The sequence below is a fragment of the Leopardus geoffroyi genome, chromosome X (assembly GCF_018350155.1).
Source record: "Leopardus geoffroyi isolate Oge1 chromosome X, O.geoffroyi_Oge1_pat1.0, whole genome shotgun sequence".
Lineage (NCBI taxonomy): Eukaryota > Metazoa > Chordata > Mammalia > Carnivora > Felidae > Leopardus > Leopardus geoffroyi.
This window is the reverse complement of record NC_059343.1, coordinates 45,283,108-45,298,989: the sequence shown is the minus strand read 5'-3', so window position 1 is coordinate 45,298,989 and position 15,882 is coordinate 45,283,108. Positions and strand designations below refer to the sequence as shown.

General features: G+C 51.1%; 1 protein-coding gene and 1 non-coding gene across 4 annotated transcripts; both read left to right on the top strand.

The window, feature by feature from the left end:
* The first annotated feature begins 3,884 nt into the window (after positions 1-3,884).
* Positions 3,885-11,507, top strand: LOC123594093 (melanoma-associated antigen D4). Of its 3 annotated transcripts, none has more exons than XM_045470708.1 (13): positions 3,885-4,083; positions 5,111-5,321; positions 5,607-6,437; positions 6,783-6,986; positions 7,091-7,154; positions 7,381-7,460; positions 7,854-7,945; positions 8,576-8,655; positions 8,758-8,800; positions 9,217-9,279; positions 10,219-10,333; positions 10,670-11,100; positions 11,289-11,507. In XM_045470708.1, exons 2-13 carry the CDS (start codon positions 5,112-5,114, stop codon positions 11,296-11,298), a joined length of 2,223 nt encoding a protein of 740 aa, XP_045326664.1. In that variant the 5' UTR covers positions 3,885-4,083; position 5,111; the 3' UTR covers positions 11,299-11,507. The 3 variants fall into 3 exon arrangements, with proteins under 3 accessions (XP_045326664.1, XP_045326666.1, XP_045326665.1); XM_045470709.1 differs by having other exon boundaries at positions 4,069-4,219; XM_045470710.1 differs by lacking the exon at positions 11,289-11,507 and having other exon boundaries at positions 3,937-4,083; positions 10,670-11,104.
* Positions 9,843-9,971, top strand: LOC123595560. Its single transcript, XR_006711248.1, has one exon. It is a non-coding gene; the product is annotated as a small nucleolar RNA SNORA11 (small nucleolar RNA).
* Positions 11,508-15,882: the final 4,375 nt, after the last annotated feature.

Genomic DNA, 15,882 nt, shown 5'->3' with positions numbered 1-15,882 from the left:
GTGAAACAATTCTGTGTGGTACGATAATGGTGGATACATGTCATTATATATTTGTCCAAACCCATGGAATGCACAAACCCAACAGTGAACACCGATGTGAACCGTGGACTTTGCATGATAATGACGTGTCAGTATAGATTCATTGATTGTAGGAGGAGGTATTCCAGTCTGGTGCAGGATGTTGGTAGTGGGAGAGGCTGTGTCTGTTTTGGGCAAGGGGTTTATGGGATGGCTCTGTACTTTCTGCTCAATTTTGCTCTGAACTTAAAAAGTGCTCTAAAAATAAAGCCTATTTAAGAAAAAGGAATCCAATTTGTCAATCTCTACATTTTAATTGGTGAATTCAATTTGTATTCAATACCATTGTCGGTATGGTTGGATTTAAAACTATCATGCTATTTGTTTTCTACTTGCTCATCTGTTGTCTTATTTTGTTTTCCCTTTTAGGACTTATTTTAAAGTATTTCATGATAATACCATTTATCTTCCAAATAGGCTTATTAGCCATAATTTTTTGGATAGGTTTTACATTTGATGCTTCTTTTAACTTACCACAGTCTACCTTCAAGTAATATTGTACTACTTCACATGTAGAATTAGAACCCACCAACAGTATACTTATATTCCCACTAGGCCCTGTGCTATTAGTGTCCAAGAAATTAATTCCACAGAATTTATACTCCACAATGCATTGCTATGAATTTCTGTTTACGCTCTCAATTAATTTATAAAGAAAGTTCCAAAAATAAAAAAAAGATTATTTTATCGCTATCATCATATTTAACATCTCCAGTATTGTTTATTCATTTGTGTAGAATACATTTATATTTACTGTCATTTTTCTCATGCCTGAAAGACATCCTTTACTATTTCTTGTAGTGCATATCCAGTGATGATGAATTATTTCAACACTGTATGTATGAAAAGAACTTTTAATTCAACTTCACTTTAAAAAGATATTCGCTGAATATAAAAATTCTGAGTTGGCAGTTATTAATTATTTCACTATTATAAGGATGATATGCCACCATCTTATAACTTGCATTGTTTCTGATGAGAAGTTCCCTGTAATTCTTACCTTTGGTGTTGAATGGTTGTATATTTTTTCCAGTTTTCCACTTCCTTAGGAGTCAGGGTAAAGCCCTGGGGGAGCAGATTGGAAAGAAAAATGTCATGAATACACGCCATACGATATCTGTGCAGAGTCACTTAGGTAGATCTTAGATGCATGTGTAGCAAGGAAACACATCTTAAAACCCTATGGCTCAGTGAAAAAAAATTCAAATTTAAGAAAAAATTCAAATTTAAGAAATACATCATGGAGGCATGATGGTTTAACAGGAACCCGATTTACTCTCCCACCTGAATAGCTGCAAACCAAAAAAATTCTAAAGCTTTTACGTCATGGCACCACAGGCAACAGGCAGACAGCGATCCCTGAGAGAAAGGAAACTAATATGGTGAGCTCTCAGATTGCCCAACTCCCCCAATTTCTTGCCTGGATGGAGTTTACAGGCTGCAGCACAGGGAGACTGAACACAAACAGAGCCCAGTGGAGAGCCTGAGTGAAGGAGACAGAGTTGAGAGTTCTGAGAGGCCAACGTGACTAGAATTTGCTGGAAATAAGGGAGGGGAGAGCCACACAGAGAGATAGTTCTGGAGAGCTGCAGAGGCTTCCCATCAGGGTGCAGTGTATGAGCAAAGGGGAGTGGTGGTAGCTGACTTCCGTTTTCTGGAGTGAGTGTGGATAATGGTGCCATTTACTGAGATGGTGAAGATGGGAGTTTTAGAAACAAGAGAGATGGGGAGTCTGAGCCTTTGGGAGGGGTAGTATACCAAGTGACCAGTTCTAGACAGACTCACTGTGAGGAGCCCTTGAGACATCCAAATGGAGATGTCACGTAGGGGAATGAATATATGGGTTTGGATCTCAAAGGCGAGGTTCAAACTGGAGCTGTAGATTTTGGAGTTACTAGGATGTTAGCATAGATATATAGTTATATAGCTTATATAGAGAGAGGCTGATATAAAAACGAATGTGACAAAAGCTCGCATCATAAGAAAAAAAGTCGTAGCTATATATGGGGATGGACGTTAAGTAGACTTATTGTGGTGATCATTTCACAATACATAAAAATATTGAATCACTACGTTGCACACCTGAAACTAACATAAAGTCATATGCCAATTATAGCTCAATTTCAGAAAGGAGAAAGAAAGCAAAAACAAGCAAACAAAATGAGTACGAGAGTCCACTATGGCTTTTGTAAAAAGCACAGGTTCAGTTTGAGATGGGAACACAGTATTTTCTATTAGCACTGAGCAGCTTGCCAAGGCTTTCATTTCTAGGGTCTGGTCACCTCCCACAGAAACGTGTTTTACAGGAAGGGCTGAAGAGACACAGGCTGCTGAAGGGGGAGGTTGCTATGCAACAGCTGAGGAAAGTCATCCAGCCAGTCAGAATTGATACTGGTCACTGGAGAGTAAAAGCTGTGGTCCTAGCAATAGCTTCCATTCACACACAGGAGTCCCGGAGAGGCTGACATAAAAACAAATCTAAAAGTCCGCTATGGTTTTTGTAAAAAGCACAGGTTCGATTTGAGTTGGAAACATAGCATTGTCTGCCTCCAAAGCAGTTTCTCCAGTCATTCTGGAAGCACAGCAGCATGTGTTGGGTCCGGTAGGACCCCGGGATGTGCTTCCTGTGCTCTCCATGTTGCATATTGAGAAACCGGGCTCACAGATGTCCAGGGACCCGAGCAGGCTCACACAGCTAGTAGCAACAGACTGGCCCGGCACCCCATCCCTGGAATTCTGAAGACCAGCCCGGTTTCTTTCCACAAGACCACAGCGGCCCCAGGCCCCTGCCCTGCAAGGAACCCCGGGCAAACATTTACTCTGAAGCAGGGCTTGCCATGGCTCAGACACACAAAATGCCTGATTGTCCTGGCCGCTCCAGCGGGCACCAGGAAGGCCTCAGGGGCAGCGTGTTTGTGCCACTCACAGCGAAGAGGCCTGAGGTTAGGTCAGGGAGTGGACCCCAAGGAGCAATTCCCACACCTGGATGGACCCACGCGTGCAGTAGGTGAGGGCTGGAGACTGGGGGTCTCTACCTGCGTCCCGGATACAGAGCATGAGCTTGCGTCTCAGAGAGCACAAACTTTGCTTGTTTGGGACAGGTGTTGGCAGGGCAGGAGAGCTGAGGGGTGGATCTGTCGCTCCAACTGAAGGGGGGGGGGCGCACCTCAGTCCCCAGGCCAGCCCTACAGGGACATGGGGTCTGGAGTCAGGAAGACCCAGGCCTACATATTGCATTTTCTGTTTACTGGCTCTGTGGCCTTGTCTAGTTCATGCGGTGTGACTGCGCTTCAGCTTTCTGATCTGTAAAATGGGGATGCTGACAGCCACCTCCCAGGGCTGCTGTGAGAGGAAGACAAGCCCCAGTACAGACAGCGCTGTGATGCACACGCTGCATACAGAGTAGCTGGGGAAGCAGATGTTCCCAGTGTGTCTGGGGGCCATAGAGATGGGTAGTGCTGGGCAACACAAAGGCAACTGGCATCCTCTGGCCATTTCCATTCCCCTTGTTACAGTTAGAGACACAGCTAGAGACCTTTGTGTTTGTGACCTAGGGGTCATGCTGGGGAAGCCAGACATAGTGTATTCCAGACCACACCAGAGGAGTTTAGCGGGAACGGGGAGGGCAGGGACGAGAAGCATTGTGCAGGGGTGCAGGCACCGAGGGTAGATAATTGGGTGGTCGAACTGCACCCAGAGCTGTGAGTGCGCGACCCTGCGGTCAGAGGAGGGGTGAGGGGTCTCGGGAGGGAAGGAGAAAACGCCCCCCACCCCGCCCACCACACTCTTGGAGTCGCATGCGCACTGGGAACCTGGTGGAGAGGGCTTTTGTTGGGAAAGCGGGCGGGCTGGAGGGGTCCGCGCATGCGCAGGCTGCCCAGACGCGGGGGGTGCGCGGAGAAAAGGGGCGGGGTGGTCGGAGCTGCTGTGCTGGCAGCAGCAGGCGAGGGCGCGGCTGCGGGGTTCCTGGTGCTGAGGACGGACGCCATTGGAGACCCAGGGAAGGTAAGAATCCAGCCCCGGACTGGACCGGGAGAGGACGAGTGGAACCCGGCACGGTGCGCCCTCCCCGCCCCCAATAGCCGGATCTGAACAAAGCCCAGGCACTCAGAACCTGAGCCCGCTTAGACCCACGGTCTAGGTAGGACACTCCGCCCCGCCCCCCCCCCCCCCCCCCTCCGCACCGACCTCTTCCAACAGGAGAGGAGAGTCTTCCAACAGGAGACTCAGGCTCTCTGATCCCCACTTACACTGGAGCCCACAGTCCGAACCCCTTTAGCAAACCCGTGTGCACCCTGCTGAGCTATCTCAGAGCAGAGGCCCTACCCCCACCCCAACCACTCCTAGATCACTCCAACCAAGCTGACCCCGTGGGCCCCTTCCTGGAGTTGCGATCCTGGGGTTTGAGACCTCCAGCGCTCTAATTCATGCCTCACCTAATCCGAGCCCCCACCCCCACCCTTCTCACCCCTAGCGCTCCTGTATGAGCCCAACCCAGACCTGAATCATCAGCTGAATGCCCCCGCCTGGACCTAGCCAGAGGGTCTCTGGATTCAGTTTCCCATAGCTTTCCGGGGTCCCGGTAGTCTCAGCCCTCTCATGTCATCTGCTCTCCCCCTTCGTCGTTAAATCCAAGCCCTTTGTTTCTCCCTCTCTCAATGCATCCCCCTTTGGGACTCTTCAGACCCAAGCCCACCAGTCCACCCCCTATTCAAATCTAGAGGCTGGGACGGGGAGCGTGCCCCTCTTGAACTCCCCTTTAAGTGCAGGGAGACCATCGCTATCCCTCTCCTAGTGCTGCGTCTCTGACAGAATCTAACCCAACAGACACCCCCTCCCTCCCTTCTCCCTCCTACCCCTCCCCCCTCTGTCTGCCTTGTACTGCCTAGTAACCTGATGATTGCAGCCTCCCTCCTCCTGAGGGATCCCACCTCCCACTGGATCCCGCCCCTTCCCCCTTGAAAAAGCCTCACCCTCCCTCCCTGGCTAAGCTCTCTTCTCCTTGGGACCACCCTCCCCCCCCCCCCCCCAGCATGGCTGAGGGAAGCTACCGCATGGAATCAGAAACCTACAACGTTGAAGACATGGATGAGGGTAGCGATGAAGTCGGGGAGGAAGAGATGGTTGAAGGAAATGACTATGAAGAATTTGGTGCTTTTGGAGGCTATGGCACCCTCACCAGCTTTGACATCCGTATCCTCAGAGCCTTTGGGAGCTTGGGTCCAGGCCTTCGCATCTTATCGGTGAGGCTCCTTGTTGGCCACCTGCTGGCCCTGGGCCTTCTCCCTTGTGAAGCTGCCTTGGGGGGGGGGGTCGTGAATGGGAGGGTTGAATGGGGAAGGACTGCCCAGCTTCCCGAGCATTCCCTCTCCTGCTCAGAGAAAGGGGGTTTGGGAAGTCCGGGGTGGGGGGCAGACGGGGGGGGGGTGGGGGTTGGGAGCTGGCTGCAGGGAGGAGGCTGGGTGGGAAGCATGATGTGAGCTTGTAGAACTGTCTGCTTTCCCCTACCCTTCTGTCTGGCCTTGCAGAATGAGCCCTGGGAACTGGAAAACCCTATGCTAGCTAGGACTCTGATGGAGGCATTTCAGCTGGATCCAGAAACACTTGCCAATGAGGCTGCTGCCCATGCTGTCAACGTAGCCCGCGCAGCCGCCTCCAATCGTGCTGCTAGGGCCGCTGCTGCTGCTGCCCGTGCCACCTACAATCAGGTGGTCACTAACCGCCCAGTGGCCACAGACCAGGCTTCAGGAGAAGATACCCAGCCCATGACCTATGCGGCCCAGGCTCAGGCAGCCACCCCTGAGACCACCCTTGCTGCTCCACACATCTCCCAGGTGCTAGTCACCAGTGAGATGACCGCCCCAGGGGCTCCAGCAAAGTCCACACAGCCCCAGACAGGCTCCCAGGCCCAGGAGGCTGCTACTGAGGGTCCTAGTGCTGCCTGTGGTTTCTCTCAGGCTCCGTGTGCCAGTGAGATGGATGCCACCCGGCCCAAGACAGCCTTCCTGGGTCAGAACGATCTCTTTGATTTCACCCAGCCGGCAGGTGTCAGTGGCATGGCCTTCTCCCGCTCCAAGAGGCCCGCCCCGGCCCAAGAGGCTGCCACAGAGGGCCCCAGTGCTGCTTCCGGGGTGCTCCAGGCAGCACCTGCCAGGGACGGGGCAGCCACCCGGCCCAAGACGACCAAATCTGGAAAGGCTCTCGCCAAGACCCGGTGGGTGGAGCCTCAGAATGCTGTGACAGCAGCTGCTGCCAAGACCAAGATGGCCACAAGCATCCCTGAGCCTGAGGGTGCAGCTGCCCCTGCCCAGCACAGTGCTGAGCCCTGGGTCAGGATGGGAGGCAAGAGGACCAAGAAGGTGAGACCTCCCTGCTGTCTGCACCCCCCCTTGCTCCCCTCCTTTCTCTGCTCTATCCTCTCCTCTCCCCTCTCCCCTCCCCTCCCCTCCTCTTTTCTGTCAGCTTGTGCACGTTGGTCCAACACAAGTTTGCTAGCATGCTTTGACCCCACGAAGTCTCTGCCCTCAGGCCTGACGGGAGAAGAGGTTGGCTCGGTGCCGGGCACGTAGTAAGCACTCAGCACATGTCATCCACTGTTTGTACTACCCTCATTTCCAAGTATCTCCTCTGGTTAAGACGTGTGCTGGGCACTTTTGCACGGTGAGTCTGGTAGCCCTGGGTCTCTTCTGTCTCTAATGCTACAGTCCAAGCACCTGGATGACGAATATGAGAGCAGCGAGGAGGAGAGAGAGCCTCCTGCGGTCCCACCGACCTGGAGACCATCGCAGCCTCCGATGACAGTGCGGGCTCATATGGTTCCCCGGCCACCGATGGCCCTGAGGTCCCAGGTACCCTCAAGACATGTCCTGTGCTTGCCACCCCGCAACGTGACCCTTCTGCAAGAGAGAGTAAGAAATCTGCCTTTTCCCCGTCTTCCTCCTCTCCTCTCCTATGGGCCAGTTCTTGGAGGTCAGCCATGCCTTGATCTCCCCGTGTGCTCCTCCTCCTCCAGGCAAATAAACTGGTGAAATATCTGATGATTAAGGACTACAAGAAGATTCCCATCAAGCGCTCAGGTGGGCAACCTGTGCCCCCTCCCTGAGCTCTGCCCTTCCCCTGTCCCCATCCCTACCCTGTGGGGCCTCGCATCATATGTCCCCACCCAGTGTGCCCAGCTGATCGCTCCCATTTGCACAGTACGGGGGTCCCAACTGTGCTCCCCTCAGTGAGGCTGACTGAGGGGGTGCAGCTCTTTGGCCCCTGCTCAGCCCTGGTGCTCTCTCCACCTCTCATCTCCCGCAGACATGATGAAGGATGTCATCCGAGAATACGACGAACATTTCCCCGAGATCATTGAACGAGCAACGTACACTCTGGAAAAGGTGGGCAAAGGGACAGGGGCAGCTCCCTGTAGTACAAGAGCTGCAGGCAGGCCTTGCACCCTGCAGCCCCTTGAGGCCCACCTCCGGCACTACCTGCTCTGGAAGCCCTCCCTAGCTTCTCCACCTGGGAGCGTCCACCTTATGCTTCCATCCCCCGCGGGGTCCTCTCCCTCATGCTCTTTTGAGTGTCTCTTGTCCCCTGAAGTGGGTCCTGTTGCTTTGGCCGGTGTCAGAGCTCCCACAGGGCAGTTCCTCTTCGGCCTCTCTTCTTCAGTCTTCCACGTGACTTTGGGGTCCCGGCTGAGAGAGAGTTCTGACGGGAAATGAAAGGACTGCCTGCGGGACAGGCAGCGTAGGTTTCTCATGTCCTGTTCTGGTTTCTCCCCCACGTAGAAGTTTGGGATCCACCTGAAGGAAATTGACAAGGAAGAACACCTGTACATTCTCGTGTGCACACGTGATTCCTCAGCTCGTCTCCTGGGAAAGTAAGAAAGGGCGGGCAGGAGGATTGTGGGTTCCTCGCTGGTGCCTCTCCCTTTCCTCTCGGAGAAACGGGAAAACAGGGCTTTGGTGCCTGGCACAGCTCCTACCCATAGTTAGTGGTGCCCAGTGATTAGGGGATGAAAGGGCAGGAGCCTGGGGTCAAGCCTTGGCTGCTCTCAGGGCTTCACCCCCACCCCGGCCACCTCCTCACCCCATCTTCTGGGAAAGCAGGCTCCTTGTTGCCTGTCCCTTCCTGCTATGTGCCTGGCCTGGGCTTGGCAGAGTGGTCCTGGGAGAAGGAAGCTTCCCGTCCAGTCTAACTCCCGGTGCTCGAAGGGCGGGGAAGGTCTGGATATGCCTCCTGTGGACACACTGTTGCCAAGCATTTGCTCCCTGCCCTGACCCCGTTGTGGACACGACTCTGGGAGGGGCTCTTCGCATCTACATTCGATGCGTGAAGCGATTCAGTCTCAGACAGAGGAAAAGATGGTCTGGGTCAGAGAACAAGCCATGCGCAGAGTGGGAAGAACCGCTCTGTAGCCCAGCCATCTGGGAAAGGCTAGTCAGGTGAACCGACCCTAGTCCCTCGGGCAGGTGCCTGCCGGATAGAATGCGTCTTTCTCCACCTTTAGAACCAAGGACACCCCCAGGCTGAGCCTCCTCTTGGTGATTCTGGGAGTCATTTTCATGAATGGCAACCGTGCCAGCGAGGGTGAGTGGCTGGACCTGCCGCCGGGGGGGTGGGGGGGAGGGGTGGGTTGCCCAGAGTCTCAGCTTTGTGTGTGAAATTCTTGTATCTCATCTCCCCTCACAGCTGTCCTCTGGGAGGCACTACGCAAGATGGGACTGCGCCCTGGGTATGGTTGGGCTCTCGACTCCCACCCCTCAGTGTTCTCCTTGGGCATCAGTGGCACCAGGGTTGCAGTAGCCTGGTGGCCTGGTGCCAGGGGAGTGGACGTCCTGGACTGGGTAGAGACAAAGGGTCTCGTCACGGTGCATGGGGAAATGGTCCTGAACTCTCAGCCCCTCGCTGCTCCATGTCCCCTCTCTGTCCCCAGATGAGACGTAAGAGAAACCATCAGATTTAGGGATTCCACCAAACCCTTGCCTAGGGTATCCTTGACATCCTTGACGTGCGGCCCCTGGTGCCACCCCAGGCCTCCATGGGGATGCCCCACAGTCTGGGCAGCTCTCAATCCTGCCAGGGAGTGCTCCCACCCACGTGTCCCTCGCTGCCACTGTTCTTGTTATGGATTCCTTTCCTTGCTCTCAGGGTGAGGCACCCATTCCTTGGCGATCTGAGGAAGCTCATTACAGAGGACTTTGTGAAGCAGAAGTAAGTATTGGCCAGGTTAACTTTGTCTCACGCTTGTGCATTCCTCGTGTGCCGATCTGGCTGAGCAGCCATTCTCCATCCCATATCTTAGCACCAGAGGGATAGGTGTCCCTGGTGTAAGTGTGGGTGGCGTCTGGAGTGTTGGCGAGGAGTAGAGATCCAGCTTGGTCTTGGGGAAAGGGAGTACAAGCTGACAGAGAACAGGGTGCAGGGTGTGTTACAACCCCCATGCCCTTTGGCACCTGCCCCATAGGCTGTAGTAGAATTTCCCTTGCTTTCCATCCCGGGAACAGGGGACTCAGAGGGTGGAAGTCTGAGCGTGGCCCCCACAGGTAAGCGCCCCATTTGGCCCTAGAGCCCAGCCCTCCTGGCTTTCTGGTTAGGGCCCACCCAATCCTTGGTCCTTGGAGAACAGGCGCGCACCCACACAGGCACACGGACACGCGCACGCGCATGCGCACACCGGGATATGGGCGGAGTGTGCTGCTCTTCTTCCCTTTAGAGTCGTTCTCTGCAGTGGGCCGTCCCGGGGTTCCTCCAGGCCATGGACGACACCCTGCACTGGGGTGAGCTCAGAGCAGGGCGCCTGATGAAATGGCTCCTCTGTTTACAACACACCCAACGGGACTCTGGGTGCATTGTGACAAGGGGCACAAACTTGTGGCCTTCCTATGAACAGATACCCTACACGTGTCCCACCCTGCACCTCCACGTGGCTTCTGGGCAGGACTGGCGGCTTAAGGCTTTGTAGGCCTCAATCGTGGAGGCAGAAACCCTAGGAGTGAGCGTGGGAGTGAGGCATGGGCTGGAGGTCAGGACCATCCTCCCCCAGGAGCTGAGCTGCAGCATCAGGGCCGGAAAGGGGCCACCTGGGAGCCACTGGTGCAACAACAGGTCTGCCTGGCTGGAAGCAAACGTTTCTCTTCCTCTTGCCCTGAGGTACCTGGAATACAAGAAGGTCCCCAATAGCAGCCCACCCGAGTATGAGTTCCTCTGGGGCCTGCGAGCCCGCCACGAGACCAGCAAGATGAGGGTGCTGCGATTCATTGCCCAGGTAACAGAGAGCCTCTGTTTGGGGCCAGGCGATGGGGTCTGGGTCTGGTCCTTGCTGTACCTTCTTTGTTTCTTGGTCACGGCCTCCTCCCACTGTCTGTCCAGTGAGGATACTGACAGGTTCCTAAGTAGGTCACTGACACAAGTTCACAGACTTAGTAAGCAGGAGGGATGGGGTGAAGCCCCTGGACTGGCCTGGAATAACGGGAGAGTCAGACTCCAGCGGTCTTTATTTGTGTAATGATTATGCACAGCTCCCAGGAGGGTGTATGGCAGGAAGCAGGTGCTCAGTGGAGGTGGGCTAGCTGTTTGGATGGTCGCTGTCACTCTACTGCAGAATCAGAACCGAGACCCCCGGGAGTGGAAGGCTCATTTCCTGGAGGCTGTGGATGATGCATTCAAGACGATGGATGTGGATATGGCTGAGGAGCATGCCAGGGCCCAGATGAGGGCCCAGATGAATATCGGGGACGAAGCTCTGATTGGACGGTGGAGCTGGGACGACATACAGGTGGAGCTCCTGACCTGGGATGAGGACGGAGATTTTGGCGATGCCTGGGCCAGGATTCCCTTCGCTTTCTGGGCCAGATACCATCAGTACATTCTGAATAGCAACCGTGCCAACAGGAGAGCCACTTGGAGGGCTGGTGTCAGCAGTGGCACCAACGGTGGGGCCAGCACCAGCATTCTCGATGGGCCCAGCACCAGCTCCACCATCCGGACCAGAAATGCTGCCAGAACGAGTGCCAACTTCTTCTCCTGGATCCAGTAAGGTTTTCAGTCGCTAAATGAAACTCTGCAGGAGGGCGTGGGAGGGGGCTGTGAGAAGTCGGGGGAGGGCCTGGGAGCAGTGGGGGAACCAAGAGAGTGTGAAAGACATTTGTTCTGTCCTTGCGTCCCTCCCCGTTTCACATATATTTGTATTTCTGCGTCAGCTTTTGTGTCTTGCTTTGCAGGCAGCGCTGATGGACTGCGGCCGTCACGCACCAGGCCAGAGTGCCTCCTCAGATCCCTCCCTCACACAGCACTCTAGGCAGCTTCTCCCTGCCCATCTGAGATGGCATGCCAGATGAAGCTCTCTCTGCCCTTCCTGCTTTGGTTGTGTGCTGTTGTTGTGCGCTTCTGTCGTGTTTTCATGTTTTTGGTATCGGTGTTACATTAAAGTTGCAAAATTACTTGGGAAGTTTCTTCCTTTACCTGCGCACGTGGTGCTCTGAGGAGCACGTGGTCGGGTGCTCTGAGATGGCCACGCCCTGCCTCTGCATGGAAGGCAGTAGGTGTGGGTACAGTGCTGGGAGATGCGGAGGTGCCCCCTGAGTGCCTAGACCGTGAGTTTCGAGAGGCTCCAGTCCACAGAGTTACATGATTTCCCACGTGGTACAACCCCAGTTAGATGCCAATGGTGGGGGAGGTGGCGGGAAAAAGGGTGGAGTGGAAGGCTGTGGGTTGGTGCCACGGTCCCTCCCACCACACAACAAGGTCCACAGACATTCACCAATCCCCACCTCCTCCACCCCATCTTTGGAGGCGCCATCCTCCACACAACCTCAGCACCTCATCCCTCCCTCAGATGGAGTCTTCAGGGCAAGGAGATAGGCCTCAGCAACATTCTCCGCCCTCCAGCAGGTGGAAGGAAGAGCCATTGTTCCCGACAGAGTAGGTTTAATGAAAGTAAAGCTCACCAGCCCATTGCCTGTGACCATGACCTGAGGCCTGTTGGTGGGCTCTGGAGCTCTTCTTCACTGGAAACAGGGCTCTCCCAGTGAAGCCAAAGCAAGGCCTAAGCCCTGGTGTCTTGAAGGGCTGAGTGATCCCTGCGGGAGTGGGGTGGGGACTGCAGTTCCTCCCGTGGACCAAGGTGAGACACCTGGGAGGGCTCAGTGGCAAGCGGGACAGTGGAACTTTCTCAGGCCCCTCAGTGACGTCCTCAGTTGAGGGGACGAGGTCCCAGGTTCAGAAGAGGGAGAGAGTAGTACTAAGGACCCCTGCACCCCATTGCCTCTTTTCCCTGAGAGGAGGTTCCCCTCTCTCACCCACACTAGGCTCCTGACCCAGATCCAGGCACCTAATTGCACAGGCCCAGTGGAGAATGAAAACGTGGGTCTCCCTGTGAAAAAATGATGAAGAATTCCAAGAGGGTGACAGCAGAGCATGGAACCAGGTGTGCAACGCATGCGAGCACGGGGTCCCATGGGGCTGTGTAGGTCACACCCCCAGGAAGCTGGCTGTGTAAGGTCTCCTCCCCTAAAGTCAGGCTTCAGGTGGGTTTCTGCCTTGTTGGCCACTGCTGTGCTTTCTGTCTTCCTGGCTGCTGGGTCTGGGCTCGGCAACACGGACGCTGTGATTCTGACAGAGATGGATTCCCCTTCACTTTAGCTTTACTGGTGCCTGGCCTGGGATGTGAGAGGGATGGATGATGCCTGGGCCCCAGCCCTGGGGTGGTGGATGACCCAAGACTCTTCTGGCACCCTCACCCTGGAAACCTCCCAGGATCCTGCTGTGCACACAGCAGGATGTGTCTTTTCCTGAATGAGGGTGCAGACACTCACCAAAAGCCACAGGTGTGGGTTTGAGCACTGCGTGCAGAGGACACCTGAGATAAGGCACCTCGTCTGGAAAGGAGGAGAAAGTATGTGGCAATTTATGACAGCTACAATGCGATACCAGTATCATTTGGAAATACATTCAACAAAGTTTAACACCTATTCAGATTAAAAGTTATCTGGAAACTGGGAACAGGAAAAACTTCTTAAATCTGATAAAGGTCATCTGAAACATACTTCATCATTAAAATCTGAAAGCTTTCCCTCTCAGGTCTCTTACCACTCCTAGCCCTGATTGGCAGTCTTACTTAGTGCATTAAGGCAGGATTTGCAAAAAATTGAAAAGGCATACAAGGTGGAAAGAAAGAAGTAAAATTGTCTTTATTCATAACTGAGAAGATCACATACATAGAAAGTTCCACAAGTCCTTTAAAAAATTACTAGAACTCCTGCTAGTGAGATAAGCAAGGTGGCAGGATATGAGGTCCGTACCCAAAAATCAATTATAGTTATCTATCCTAGAAACAAAAAAATTGGAAATAAAAATAAAAATATCATTTACAATACATGAAAAACATGAACTTCTTAGGGTGAATTTAACAAAATACATGTGAAGCTGTAAATGAAACATTTACATCGGCATTGCTGAGAGAAATTTGAAAAGATGTAAATGAATGGAGAATAGATGATGTGTTTAGACTTTAAGGCTCAATATTGCTAAGATGAAAACTCTCCCCAAAATGATCTGCTGATTCATAATAATTCAAATGACTAAAAAAACAACAAGGTGGTTATATAAATTTTACTGACATACAAAGGATCGAAATAGCCGAGGGGCGCCTGGGTGGCTCAGTTGGTTAAGTGTCCGACTTCGGTCGCGATCTCACGGTTGGTGAGTTCAGGCCCTGCATCGGACTCCGCGTCGGCAGTGTGGAGCCTGGTTGGGATTTTCACTCTCTCCTCTCTCTCTGCCCCTCCCCTGCTCGTGCTTTCTTTCTCTCTCTCAAAATAAATTAATGTACTTAAAAAAAAAAATCTTTGAAATAGCCAAAACAACTGTGAAAGAGAAGCACATATTTGGAATTCTCATGCTGACTAACTTCCTAAGTTACTATAAAGCTACAGTCATCAAGATAGTGTGATACTGGCATAAATATAGACATGTAAATAAATAGAAAACAAATAGAAAGTCCAGGAATAGAGGTACGCATATATGGGCAATTGATTTTCAACAATAGAGCTAAGGTGATCCAATGAGGGAAAATATGTGCTCAACAAATATTAAAGAAACATTGAATATGCATATGGAAAAAAATAGAACTTTTGCATTACCTCAAATCACATACAAGGGGAACCCCAAAAAGACAATAAGCATATATGTAAAGGGAAAAATTATGAAACTTGTTCACGGTAACAGGAGAAAAACCTTTGTTAACTTGAGTTAGACCACACTTCCTAGAACACAAAAAGCATGAACAATAATAGGGAAAAAATGGTAAACTGGCTTTATAAAACAATTTAAAAGGCAAGTTAAACCTTGCTTTTTTGGAAGATCTTGTTAAGAAAATAAAATCCAGTCACAGAGAGGGAGAATACTTACATAATAAAGAACTTACTTGCATGTCTGGACATACAAAAATCTCTTACAACTCAGTAATGGGAACACAGAACTTGTTTTAAAAATAGCTAAAATATTTGAACAGACATTTCCCCAAAGAAAATGCATGTCAAATAATTAAACACATGTAAAGTTGCTCAAAGTTATTAGGCAACAAGAAAATAAAAATTAAAATTGAACCGAGACAGCATACCACAACTACTAGAAAGAGCTACATTCAAATGGGTGACAATGATGGCAAGGGCTGGTAAAGTGGAGCCACTATAGTTTTCACATGTTAGTGTAAGGACTGGGTACTTTGGCAGTTTTTGGCAGTTTCTTATTAAGGTAGGCATGCAAGTACCATGTAATCTAATCATTCCACTCTTTGTATTTAATTCAGAAAACTAAAAGCACATGTCCACACCAATCTTGTATGTGAATGTTGATAGCAGCTTTATTCATGATGTCCCCAAACTGAAAACATCCCAAATGCCCAGCAGTTGGTGAATGAATAGCAAACTTTGGAATATCCATTCAAAGTATCGCAAAGGAACAAACTACCAACACACACAATGTTTGGGAATATCAAAAGCATTACGTGGTGGACGACTGGAAACAGAATATTGCATGCTGTCTGAATCATTTGACATACAATTCTTGAGAAGACAAAACTATACTGAGACAAGAGATCTTGGTGGTTGGCCAGGGCTGGAGATAGAGCAAGAAGTTTGACTTCAAAGGCACAAGAGGGAAGTTGGCAGGGCACTGGAAATAAATTCTGAATATTGATAGTGGTGGTGGTTACACACGTTTCAATTTGTCAAAACTCATCAAACTGTACACTTAAATAGGCGCAGTCTATTGAATGTAAATTATGTATCAACAAAACAAAAAAAAAACATAAAAGATATTTTACAGACAAAATATAAAATACCTGAAAGCAAGAAATGTATTATATACATTTTCAACAGGTAAGTCGTGGTGAAGAGATGCTAGTACACTAGATGATGGATTAGATAAAAATATCTAGAGTAAAACATACAGAGAAAAGATGAAGGAAATACAAAATGAGTAGGAAGAGATTCAGTGGATGCAGAGGCTAACATGGGCGGAACATATTTTAATTGAAGTTAAATGAAGAGGAGACAGGGAAAGTGCCTGGGCAATATTTGAACAGACAAGGGCATGCTGTTTCCAAAACTGATGAATAACATGTTGCTTAAGACTCAAGAAACACTAAGAATCTCAAGCAAGAAAGTTCTAAAGCAAACATCTTTTAAACTTACATTGTCAACCTGCAAGAGAGAGAGAGAACATCATGGAAGCAACCACGGCAGATAAAGCTAAAGCCATGGTCTTCAAAACAGAACAATGAGAGCATGATTGACTTTCAGCATAAACAGGGAG